General features: G+C 44.4%; 1 protein-coding gene across 1 annotated transcript in view; it reads right to left on the bottom strand.

Annotated features, from left to right (window-relative positions):
• The window catches only part of CUNH10orf76 (chromosome unknown C10orf76 homolog), a 131,557-nt gene that overhangs the window by 28,588 nt on the left and 90,061 nt on the right, over nt 1-12,908 (bottom strand). The window contains exon 24 of the mRNA XM_009277807.2: nt 5,183-5,261. Within this exon, the coding sequence (XP_009276082.1) occupies nt 5,183-5,261 (79 nt within the window). The remainder of the gene's footprint in view (nt 1-5,182; nt 5,262-12,908) is intronic.

The raw sequence follows: 12,908 nt of genomic DNA, 5'->3' as shown, positions 1-12,908 counted from the left end.
AAAAAAAAAAAAAAAAAAAAAAATAAAAAAAGAGAAAGATATCTAAACCAGAGAACCCCCTCTCATCAGCTAGGCAAACTGGCAACTTGCCAATGCCAGAAGGATTTTTATATAGACCCTTTTAAACCTGGGATTCCAATTTCACCTGGTGCAGCTCAGCTCTTCCTATTTAAACAATAAAATCTGTTTCAAGCCATTAATCATGAGTAGGTGCCTGTAATGAGACCATGAAACCCAACATCCCTGCCTCATTTGCAAAGATCTGATGACTTTAAATTAGGGCTTTGCCTCGGTGACCCCTTAGCTGGAGTTTCACCTTCCTACTACTGTGTGCAACACGTCACTAGCAAGCTTGATATTTTCTACCCCAAAGCTCACTGCATTTCAGAAGTGAAGTAGTATTATGCCAAAACCATTTTAACATTATTTCTGGAGCCCTCACAACACACTATATTAATGTAAGAGATTAGGGGAATTTATTGTAGTAGTAGCTAGCACTGATGGTACTCGGCATTTTAAAAAATATCAAGCGCACACATGCCAACAGGCTTTTAACTCTTAACGCCACTGCCAGCAGTGCTAAAAAAGAACAAAGCGTTTTGTATCTGCCAGTGGTTTTGCTGCTAGTTACGGAAACCAGAACAAGTTGAATAAACCATGACATCAGTGGCTCAGAGTTAGAATACTTTAGGGCGTCTAAAACCAACCGCATCCTTTTGTGACTTTCTCTGCAAGTCACTGGTGGAGCCTCCCTGAGCTGCACTTTGGTTTAGCCCTTCGAAGCCCCACCAGGTAACAAAAGGCCATGTGGATTGGGGGGGGCAGGGGGAAGCATTCAACGTTTCGAGTATGACCTCAAGGAAAGGGAAATGGCTTTGTGAGATTGCCTGACCAAACTGGATTGCAGTTACCCGAGTTATAAAGGTATTACAATGTAGAGCAACCCAAGTATTACACTCATTTGTCACAATTTCAAAAGCGATACAGTTGTCCTGTTTTTCCATCACAATCTGTTCTGGCTCCCAGCACTTTCCATCTGCAGTTACCAGACTAATACACACAGTACAGGTGTTCACAACAGTCTTTCACACTGAACTTTATGCCACCTCCAAACCGGAGGTACCTAGTGTCCCTGCTGTGGCTGGGAAGAAAGAGAAGCTTCTATTAGAAAAAGCACATAGATGTTCCTGACTAGCAAGCACCATCAGTCCTACCTGTCTGCCACCTCAGTTTTAAGACCCTTAGAGTGGAAATCATAGAGGGAACAAGTGCCAAAGAGAAAATGAGACCTTAGTGAGCAATTTTGCTACCTAAGTCTCCAGCAAATTAGCACAAGACTTGCTTGGCATGCAAGGTACCGCAAGACATTCCTGCTCTGAAGAGATTTCACCAAAATAAGTACTGGGTTCCTCTTACTTTAGTCTCTCTAGAATAATTGTGCTACATCACCATCAGGCAGAGAGCTGCCTTCTTACACACAGCTCTTCTTTCACATCCAGAAAAGGCAGATGTGAGACCCCATCCAGATTACTCATGCCCTGTGTCATCAGTCTTTATGTTTGTCTGCACTGGCCCTTCTGGAGCAACTCTTGTGCTGCTGTTTTCCCACTGCCTTGACCCTGTCTCCTGCAACTGCTTCTGCTGGAAAACACATTGGGAGCTTCTCAGATCAGATATAGCATAGAGAAAGTCTATTGCCTCCAATGTATTAACTACAAGGCAGTCCAGTCACCTGGAGAGTACAGATAAGGCTATGAATTCATTTCACAGAAGGCTATTTTGCCCTTTGACTTGAGAAGAGACCCAAACATCTTTGAAGACATAGGGATAATCACTTGCATAGAAGAGCTAAAACTACATTGGCAGTTAATGGCCAACCGTTTCTTTTTGACTGTGCAGCATCTTTCAATTCCTTAAAGGACATGCAGGCAGGAGCCAAATGTGTTGAGAGGGAGGATAATGCAAAAACACAAATTAACACTGAAGTCAGGTTTAACAAATTAGCAAGTGAAGGAAGACACCAATAACTGGCTAAGACGTTTCCTGTTTCATGGCGAGGAACTACAGCAAGGTCAAAATAGCTAACGACTAGGAAGGATTATGAGTTTGCTTTGGCAAGTAGACTCTTCGCAGAATGGCACTGGCAAGGATCACATGGTGTTGATAGACTGAGGTGGCTCATCATCAAATCCCTGGCATTTGCTCACCCCAGGGAATCTCCTACTCTTTGCTCAAGAGAATATGGAAAGAAAAAGGTCTCTTCCCAGTATTTCTGATCTGAATATTGGATAAACCCCGCAACAGTCAGCAAAGCTGTATCATGAAGTCTTGCAAATATACCTGCCTAGAGCACAGATCTATATATTCAAACTATGGTTCCTGGAGATCTTTAGGGCTGAAGATGTACAGCAGTATTAACAGTCTATCCTTAAAACAATCCCATGTCCATCATTTTCAAGGGCCTACAAATCCCCTCAGCATGTAATAATGTTAACATTAATGCTTATAAATAAAAAAGGAGAAAGCACTGAAATGACAGACTGAGAATGGTAATAAACGGACATTAGTGGTTAACAAGGTAATAAAGCCTTCAATAGGATTAGGAAAATAAAAAGATAGAGCAAAATCTCTTTCAGCTGATTACTTAGCTACTTTTAAGGATATTAAAAATACAAAAATAAAAAAAATAATCATCTAACACATGAACAGGGTGCCAGAACAGTCAAGGGAGCAGCATAGCAAGTTTGACACAGGCTCAAGAGTCTGCAAGCTGAGCAGGTTCAAGTGAATTGGAAGCAACTCAGAGCAGCTGGAAATTGCCCTTCAGATAGAGCTATGTCAAAACCATGCTTGCCTGACTAACAGGAGATTCTGAGATACCACACAGGAGTATGAGCAGCCGTATGAGAATCTGGCCAAAGGCTAGTATCTGGGAAGGAAAGCTTCATTAAAAGAAAAGTTTGATCCTCAAAATTGTAAAAATAAATGTTCCCAGTAAAGAAATACAAGTCTCTTGAAACTATTGAAATAACTCTAAGGAGATAATGACCAGTCCCAAATATAGTATCTGTGTGTGGATACACAAGTTAAATGTCAGCGTTAAGTATTTCAGTGTGGTACACTCAAAAAACAGGGCTAGAAAGGAAGGTGGATTTTGTGTAGAAAACATTTACGGAGAGGAGAGAAGGGGAATTAAGTGAATACACGTGTGAAAACAAAAGGTACAGCTGGAAGGAAAAAAAAGAGAGACTGCAGCAGCCAAAAGGCAAGCTTGACCCCCCCATGCTGAACAACTAACATAGAATGAAAACAACAAATTCTGTTACCCCACAAAAGCCAGACCCTGGCCTTGATCTTGGCCACCTACCATTACCTCTCATGTACTTACTACGTGGGACAGCTACTGATGGAGGGGAAAACACAGTCCAACACACAGACCTGAGCTCACTGGCAAATTGAAAGTGGAGGCAAGAAGTCTCCATCCCTCTCCTCCTTGTGCAGTAAATTGCAGAGCGCTGACTAACCACCCTCACTGAGACCATACAGTCCCTCACCACAGTGACATCTCCCGTTATTTCTCTGTAGTTCACTAGGGCCTGTTATTGCTTTGCTTTGTTTGATGTTCTCTCTCTGTTGAGAAAAAGCATGAAGGGAGAAAAGAAAAAAGAGAAATCTAACTGTCTTTCAACTTCCTAATCATCTTCCTCAAAATGCTCTGTGCATCAGCACTGATTTCATTATCTGCCTCCTGCTAGAGATTTTATTTAAAGAATAACACACAAGGAAGAAAGGGTTTAACCTGACCTCCCTGAACTGCTGGGGGATGAACACTACACAGAGCTGACAGTGAAAAGCTCGTTTCCTTTCTCAGACTAACCTAAACACTATGTAAAATTCCCCTCTATCCAAGCCCCCAGTTTTAAATTGGGCTATCAAAGGCTTTTCTTTTTTTAGGGGCCTGGATTGATGCAATCAGTGTATCATCAATGAATGAGGATTGATAACATCAACCATCACAAAGCATAGCTGTGGGTACAGTGACTCTTAGAGGCAGAACAATACAGAAAAATTGAGTAAATTAAAACCAGTGTTCTTCTAGCCAGCTATATCAAGACGAGAATAAAAAGCAGTAGGGTCCACATTTTTTTCCCCACTGCACCAGTACAGCATTCAACCTGAGACTTGGGGGTGTTACATATTACAGATTAAGTAGGATAATAAATGAAAAGGTTAGTGGGAAGCATGGAAGGGTATCATCAAGTAATGAGTAAAAATATAATGGACAGAAAGAGAAATGAATTGCAGAGCAAGATACAGTCAGGACCTTTAAACAGGCACAAGCATGGGATCCCACCCAGCGGGAGGAGCAATCCAAGGTGACTCAAATGAGGTCTCTCCTAGACTGCATACAGAATTTCTTCTCCAAAAGGTCCAGAGGTGCTGACGCAGCTGTGTCTGGGATGATCCCCCAAGCTCGCATAGCAGCTCTGTATTTTTGTCCACCACAGGCTGCTGCAGAGTCATTTACCTCTCCAAGAGTGATTAGCATATAATCCCAATATTTTATTTGGGGAAATAGGCCATCTCTTCCCTTCCTGAGACCGCACACAGTAGCCTATTTTCAAAAAGCCACATTTACACATGCAATACAAGCAGGACACGAAGAGAGCAAACCAGGCCAAATTAAGGAAGGGAAACCTAACCTTATCACCCTCTTTATTAAAAACCTTCTCTTTTCAAAATCTAAAACAACTGAATTCAATTACCCTAGAAAATTTCTACCAACTGCTGCCTGAGTTCTAATTCCCCGATATCATAGAAAATCAAGCTATGCCCAACAGTTCTCCAATAACTAAATTTGCTGGCAAAAACTTCCTGCCCCATTCTAAACGCCAGCATCCTCACAGTCTCCAACCACACTTGCTGACAATACTGCATATTTTCATCATTCGTACCCATCCTTCTGCATTTGCTTGACCAAGCAGTCTGCATGCGATGGTAAAATTGGCTAAAGCAAGCCTTGTTTCTCTTCCTCTCGTCCACATCTGAACAAGGAACTGAGAGTCCCACCTTCACCCCTCATATTGCTGCAACATCATCAGTCCCAGTGAGCACAAGGTACTCCTAAACACCTATATGCCAGAAGTCAACATGAAAAAGGGTCATCGCACGCCTGGCTTACCTGATCCTCAGAAAGCTGTGATATGTGATTCACTGCAGCGTAAGACTCTATCTTCGGGTTGAAGTGATTGATGATGGCTCTGAAACAAAGGAGGGAAATTTTCAGAGGTCTCAGGAACAGCTTAGGGATGCAGCAGAAATGCCCCGCCAGCCTGTCAGTGCACATGGAGCCACAGTCCTGCAAGACGTAGTTCCTCCCTCACTGCACTGTATTGCTTGCTCCCTACTGAGAGGCCAATGCAGATTCAGTCACAGGCTCATTGGGAAGTGCGAGCGCAGGCACTGCCCTACACGTGGGTACATTTGTCCCAGCAGATACGGGGCTGTGCTCGCCGCTCTGGCAGAGGGAATCGCTGCCTTGCTGGGAGCAGGCTGCAAGTTGCTTGGTGTTCCAGCACAGGCACAGCAATCCTGGCCATCGCTGCCCCATCCTTGCTCAAGAACTCTATCTCCTCATCCCCTCCAAAATCGGTATCGCCTGACATTTTGCTCTATGGAACTTTGTTGCCTCATGTGTTGAAGCTGATGGTTTATTGCTTTGGATCTACACTATGTTTAAAATGTTGTAGTTGGTTCTTACTTGTAGTCATCCATCACTGCAGCCACTACTTTGACTTCTTCCTATAATGACTTTAGTCCTCAGCCCCAATTTAGATCATTAGAGATAACACATGCCAGTGTCCCAAACATGGCAGCAGAAACACTGATCACTCCTACTTCTCTGCCTCATTTCTCTCACTGCCTGCACCAACATACTCCCCTCCCCTCCCCTTCCCGGTGGATCTAGAGGCAGGTGTGAGAAATCTGAAATTGAAAAGTAAAATAATAATTGGGAGGGGGAAATCAAACTGCAGCTGGAATATTTCCTCAGCCTCTCCTCTGCTTGTTAGGTGCAGCTGAGAAGACAAATGGCAAGACAGTAAAGTCTCCCCAGGCTAGGGTTTGCAACTGGTCTAGTTGGGATATTACTCATGAGACCCACTGCTGAGGTAAACGCTCATGATGGGAACAGCCCATGTCAAGTGCTTGGCACAGATGTGTGCTGATGGTGCCTGGAGAACACTTGCTTGGCCAAATTACACCGCAGCAGCAGTCAGGGCTTTCACTCTCATATTCATCAGCATGAAAATTCACTCCAGCTCCCTCTGCTACACTCTAATGGGTTCCCTCCTCCCCACACCTCCCCCTGCAGAAGGGTTTTCAGTTACTTTCTCTAGACCTCATCACAGCTAAGAGCTGGTGCCCAAGTCCAGGAATAAGTGATATTCAGTGGTGCCAATCAGAGTTGGTGGAAAAAAAACCCGCCTGGAAGCACCCTTACTTCTTTAAATACACAGATAAAGAAAAACAGTGTGGAGGGGGAGTGGGAGAAGAGTGGGGGGAAAAACAAAAAACAAACCCAAACAAGCTGCAGATTCACTGCAACATTCCCAGCCACACACCTCATCAACACACCAGATGCAGTCCATGCACAGGGCAGTCACTTCAGCAGCTGCTCCTACAGCACCAGTACATACTTAGCACAGGGGAGCTTCTGCGGTCTCGCCAGCCTTGACAGTTACATCAGTAAAATGAATTCAGCAGGGCCCCTGCCAGGCTTCCCGTACCCTTCCTCCCCTGGGAGGAGGGCAAGTAGGCAGGCAGAGACAAGCCCAGACTCCTCCCGTTTCAATCTGACCAGAGAAACAGCTCCTGTGAGTTATAATCACACTCTCTATTACCCAGCCTCTCGAACACTGTGGCTTTCAAGTTGCATGTTTCATGCCTGGCTAGAGTCATATTTACGCTCCTACAGGACACACTACAAGCTACTGAAAGAAAAGGGAATATAGACTTACAACAACTTAACTTCTGGCTTGACAGAAGGTTTGGCAGCTCGGCGGGGTTCAGTGCACTCACATGGTTCCAACATTTACCAGGGAACAGATTTAGCATTCATTTGTATCCACTGCTGTGAAGCACTTCAACATGGGCCGCCTGCTCACAAGTCCCTGCTCAGATCTGAGCTGGTGGAGCGGCACCTGCAATCACAGCTGGGATTCACCCAGGGAAAGGAAAACCAGCAACCAGCTGCCACTACAGTAAGAATCAAGAGACATTAAGGAAGAGAAGTAATTCAATCCTTCCTCATTTCACTAAAGGTGAATGGACAATTCCTCAGCAACTAGAGGAAGAAGTTCAGCTGTTTAATTTGTTTTAAGAGAACCCTTTCACTATGAAGAATTCCTTTCCAACCTGATTTTCTGCAGAGCTGTTTTCCTGAACCTGCAAGCAGCCTGGGGCAGGGAAGCATGAAGAGCTTGGATTCAATCCTGGCTCTGTGTAGCCAGGTTCTTACTGCCCAGCATATGCTACCAAGGCCAGGCTCTGCGCATAGTATAGCTCCTCCTCACACATCTGCTACAAGAAATTCCATCGCTACCCAGCCAAGCTGCTGTGCAGTAGTAGCTCCTTTCTGCATCAACTACTCTGATACGTCTCCGCTATTCTTCCATCTCTCAAAATCCATCTTGTCCTGGGGTCATACTTTTAGGCAACTGGCCTCCTGGGCTACTGAGTAACAGCTGGAATTTCACTTTGCAAAGTTGCCACTCCACAGGCATTTGTTCCTGGAGACAACAGGGGACCAGAGCTTTCAAGCACAGTCTCCCCCTTACGGACAATAGAACAGCGGCTTTGCCATCATTAGTTCACACACCAGCATGTAACAGCTGAGACTTGGCAATGTTTTATTTTTACACTGCAATTGCCTTGATTATTGGGCTATCAGCCAGTACCTTTGGGGAGGGGGAAGGGAGTAGTTAAAGTGCTTGGAAAAGATTTGTGATGTGATGTGCTCTACTGAGATTTTCATCTCGATCATACAAAAAAAAAAAAAAAAAACAAAAACCTTGTGTTTGGTATTCATGAAGCACTAGCATCTTCAACACATTCGTAAAGCAAGGAAATGGTAAAATGTCAACTGAAAGACAAAACACTGCAGCTCCCCAACTAGCCTTTGATAGTGTGCACACTTACGTATTTCCACACCGTTAAGTCTCTCAGTAGGGCTGGCTGCCATTTGTCATGCAAATTTCAGAGTGCTTTTGGGACACAATTCTCTAGTGACTAGAGATATGTTTGGGGAGATGTCACTTTAGCAACACTGCCTCCTCTGACAGATCCACAGTTCAGCAGCCAACTGGCAAGAGAGGAGACTGTCACTGGACAAGGGAAGGATGCTGAACAGGCAGAAGGTGAAATAATGGTTCAGGAATAAAAAAAAACTGGCTCCCAGTGGCTTGTCTCAACATTGATGCTTAGTGCTCCAAGGCAGACCACAAGCAATCTCCACATTCTTTATTCCTCAATCTCTCAGTGAGAATCATTTACACACTAGCCATGCCAGTGCTCTCAGAAAAAACACGCATTCTCCTGTCACTTCTTCATGCAACTCTTCAGAAAGCAAGCTACCTAGACACCATGGTGCCAGAAGCCATACAAAGACACATATGAACTCCTATTTTCTTCAGGATGAACAACCTAGAACACTTGCATTTATTTATTTATGCATTTATTGCTATTTATTGCATTTATTTATTTATTTGGGAAGGAGGGAATGATTGCAGGAAAAATATGAAGTGTTCCACCCTGATTTAAGAACCTAAGTGCCAATGAATAATTTATTTGTACGAGCTGTATTAATCACATTATTAGACAGTAAAAGTGGGTCCCACTGTAACAGGTATTGTACAACTACAGAGTGGTGGGAAGCCTCTGTCCTAGAGAACTAACGATCTCAAATGCAAGAGAACAGGGAAAGCTCAGAAACTGAAAAAAGCATGGTGGCAACAGAAAACATAACAGTGCTGTTACTTATTGAGCATCATAAAAGACTTCAGTTAGAGATAAACCAAGGATAGAAAAACACAGAAAAACAATACTGAAAGAGGTACAGAGATGGGGAAAAGGAAACAGAAGAGCAGATAGGATCAAGAAAAACAGAGAGGTGAAAAGACTGCAGGACAGAGATGATCAGGGTAACAGCAACTGATGACAGGGCACTCTTGTCCTCTGCAAACTGGAAAGCTCTGACTGGTGAGAAGTTTCTACTTTGGCTGTTCTTGAGGCTGCAATAATTGGCCGGTCCTGAAGTGACTGTTACTAGTCCTTTCTCCCTCGAAAACACATGGGCCGGAAGGTGAGAAGTGGGGGAATCTCCATGTGGTTCCTATTTCCACTCCCCCCACCCCCCAAATGGGGACATCTCCCACTGCTGCTTTCACTTTGAGCTATGATGACAGAAGGTGTGTCTCCAGGTGAGTTGCATTCCCCCCCTCACCGTCTTCACTGCAACAGGGCTTGCTTCTGCAGTGGCTGCAGTAGCTCTCCAGCCAGTGAGTAACATTTAAAAAATTGTTTCTATAAAGTCTTTAAAAACTGCCTAGGGTTACTCCTTGATAAACAGAAACAAGCACTGCTGCCCTTCAGAGAAGCTCAGGGTAAAACAACTTCTGAAGATGCAGAGTCTGCTGACAGGAAAGTGCTCCTGTGAAAACCTATATGGCATGCATGGAAAGAAAAGATTTAATTGATTCCTCAGTTTAGTTTGCCACTAGTTGTAATATCACGTGTGAGAAGTGAAAAGCACCACAGCAACGCTAAGCTACCGGTCCCTTAATTCCCAGCATCTTCCAGTCCGTATGCACCCACCATGGCGAGGAACACCACCCTGCCTGCCTTAACCTCACAACAAGCTGGTCTGGGTCCAATGCACAGGGAAAGCAAAATCACTATGCTCAGGCTGGCAGCACTTCTTCAGCACATTTTCTCTGACCTCCAAACTCTCCCCGTCAAGTTATTGCAGATGGGCTGTCTAATACCCACTCCTGCTTGACAGCAGCTACATTTCCAGAGTCCCGTAAGACAGCACTGTCCTCTTGTCCTGAGCACTGAAATTAAGCACTCTGGAGGTGCTGAAAGTAGTGTAAGGGAAGAACAGAAAGGTTGCAAAGCTTATTATAGAGATAGGAATGCTGAGCCATCATTCACTGCATGAACCTGGTCTTTGCACCTACTTTACAGGTCCAGTATGCAGTGCCTGACATAAAACATTCTTGTGGATACTGAAACATTTCTTGTACAATAAAAGCAGCACTGTAAGCTCACTTCTTCCTACATCCTGTTACAGTGGAACAGAGAAGCAGCAACACTTGGCTAGTATTTACCCCTTCACAGGAAATCAAGGGTGACTTTATGCCCACTACATACATTCATCTTCTCAACTGAATGGTCATGCCAGCTCAGCACGCTGGGCAGCAGTGAGTGTGTCTCTGTCTTCACCGAGTAAAGCCGAATGCATGGCAAAGGTGGCCAGTTCACTTTCCCTCTGCAATAAAAACTGACAGTATCTGAGATGGACAAATACTCCAGCATGCACTAAGCTTGTAGTACCACGATGAAGGCTAGGAACAGGCAGAAGCAGGAAAGGGCATAGTTGTCTTTTATCACGCTCCACTTTATAAAGCTGCTTTACTGTCAAAGGGAGACCTGAGATACAGGGGTTATTGTGCAGGAACCGGAATCAGTAAGTGACCAGTTTCTCTCTGATTTGCTACGGCAGTCCCCTCTCCCTCTCCCATGCCTTAGCTTCTCCCTTTATAAAACGGGAATAAGAACAATCACCTCCACAAAGTGTTTTACACCAACACGGTGAAAAGAGCTCAGAGTGTTTTACTATGTGCTATGTTGGAAACTGCTCAAGCACAAGGCAGCAAGTAAATTACACATAATACAGAGACCAAAATGAATACAAGCCACCTATCCTCTTCCCCTGTTCATGCCATCGCAATCATGGTTGCTGGAGACCTGTGCAAAACTCCCAGCCACAAGCCAGCCTTCCCGCAGCAAGCTGTGTCTCAGCAAGCTGCTGTTTGGGGCAAGGATCCTGCTGGCATTGCTGTCTTATGTACTCCCAGCACTGAAGACAATAAAACCCCATCTGTTCAGTGCCTGCAACAATTAGATTGAGTTACTCCATATGTACAGCCCCACCTGGCAGGAGGTGAGAGGGTTTAGATTATTTTAACACATGTCCATGAGGCACTGCTATAAAGTACACATACCTGCCATACCTAAGCTGTGTGCATCAATTAAAAGCAAGCAAGCCCCCTGGAATGGTGCACTAAATTCTTCCTTCTACTGTGGTTTAACTCCAGTCTGTTAAATTTCTTCTGCTCCTACACTTTAGTGAGTACTGGCATTAAGCTGGAAGTCCACAACTCACAGGGGGAGGCATCTTCCAGACACAATAAACTGCAGGGGAGGATCCAAGACAAAAATGGTATTTTAGTCAAAAGCACTGGCTTTACAGCTCACTGAAAATATCCAAGTCAGCACTGCTGCAATTTCACAGAAGAAATAAGCCTGCTACACCTATTCAATTCTGCCACACTGAAACCTATTGATTGCGATGACAGGCTCCATGGTAGAGGGAGATACACGGTCTATTTATTTAATAAGGAGGGGACAAAAGAGTGCACACGTGCCAACTGAGCTTCTCGCAATTCCCGGCATTGTTGTACCAAGCCCCATTGTGCAAGGGCAGAAGCGGAAGATGTGCTTTCTGACCCACCATGCAGCTCTGCAGTGCATCTTTCCACTTTGCTGTTTGCTGAATACTAACCTGGTATCATCATGGCTTGCAGGATATGCCAATTTTCTCTTCTTACAGCTCATGTCCATACACATTTAAGCCAAGCAAACCAAATACCTCCCACCCTCACACCTAAATGACTTCTATTTGTCTTCTTAACTAAGGAAGTTCTCATGGGTGAGCGGTTAACTCTTTTGGGACAGTTGCACAACCTCACTGGGGAGTACAACTCAGGGAATTTATCCACTTGCATACTTTCATGCGGCCAGAGCATCACTGGAATCATTGTTGCGAGACTCCCAGACATACTCACAGCTCAGGCATAGTCAAGATGCATTTCTGTTCTCTTTTCTGAACAAGTAGGCATCAAAATTCTGAAGTATACATAACCAATTGCACTACTAGTTTAACTGATATGAATGACAATGTAGGAGATATTGCCTATGTGTTGGGAGTGAAAATATCTATTGATGCTACCCTGATCTGTGTTTCCACTCTACTACTGACCTGTTCTTCTACAGCAAAGCTATGACTTGATAAGGAATAAATTTCTTGTCTCGATCACGTAATTTATAAGAGAGATCAAACGACACATTTTATGGCACATGTCATTGCTCTGAAACACCTGGCTACTAGCGGCAAGAGTATGGCAAGAGAGTTTACTTTTACCAAAGTAAAAGCATTAAAAAGCCAACCCTCCATTACACCTCAACTCCAGCGAGCAGCAGTGAACTAATACCTGCTCACCTCCAACTACAAACTGGTGCAGTTCGACAGAATACGGAAACATCACAAATATAAAGCCTGCCCTCCGGGCTTGGGCTGCTGGGCACTTGTCTTGGTTTCAGCAGGGATAGAGTTAATTTCCTTCCTAGTAGCTGGTACAGTGCTGTGTTTTGGATTTAGGGGAGAAAAAAAGTTGATAAGGCACCGATGTTTTAGTTGTTGCTAGGTAATGCTTACACTAGCCAAGGACTTTTTAGTTTCCCATGCTCTACCGGCTGAGAAGGCTGGAGGTGCACAAGAAGCTGGGAGGGGGCACAGCCAAACTGGCCACAGGGACATTCCATACCATGTGACGTCATGCTCAGTA

The sequence above is a fragment of the Aptenodytes forsteri genome, unplaced genomic scaffold (assembly GCF_000699145.1).
Source record: "Aptenodytes forsteri isolate BGI_AS27 unplaced genomic scaffold, ASM69914v1 Scaffold15, whole genome shotgun sequence".
NCBI classification, from domain to species: Eukaryota; Metazoa; Chordata; class Aves; order Sphenisciformes; family Spheniscidae; genus Aptenodytes; species Aptenodytes forsteri.
This window is presented reverse-complemented; position numbering and strand designations above follow the sequence as displayed.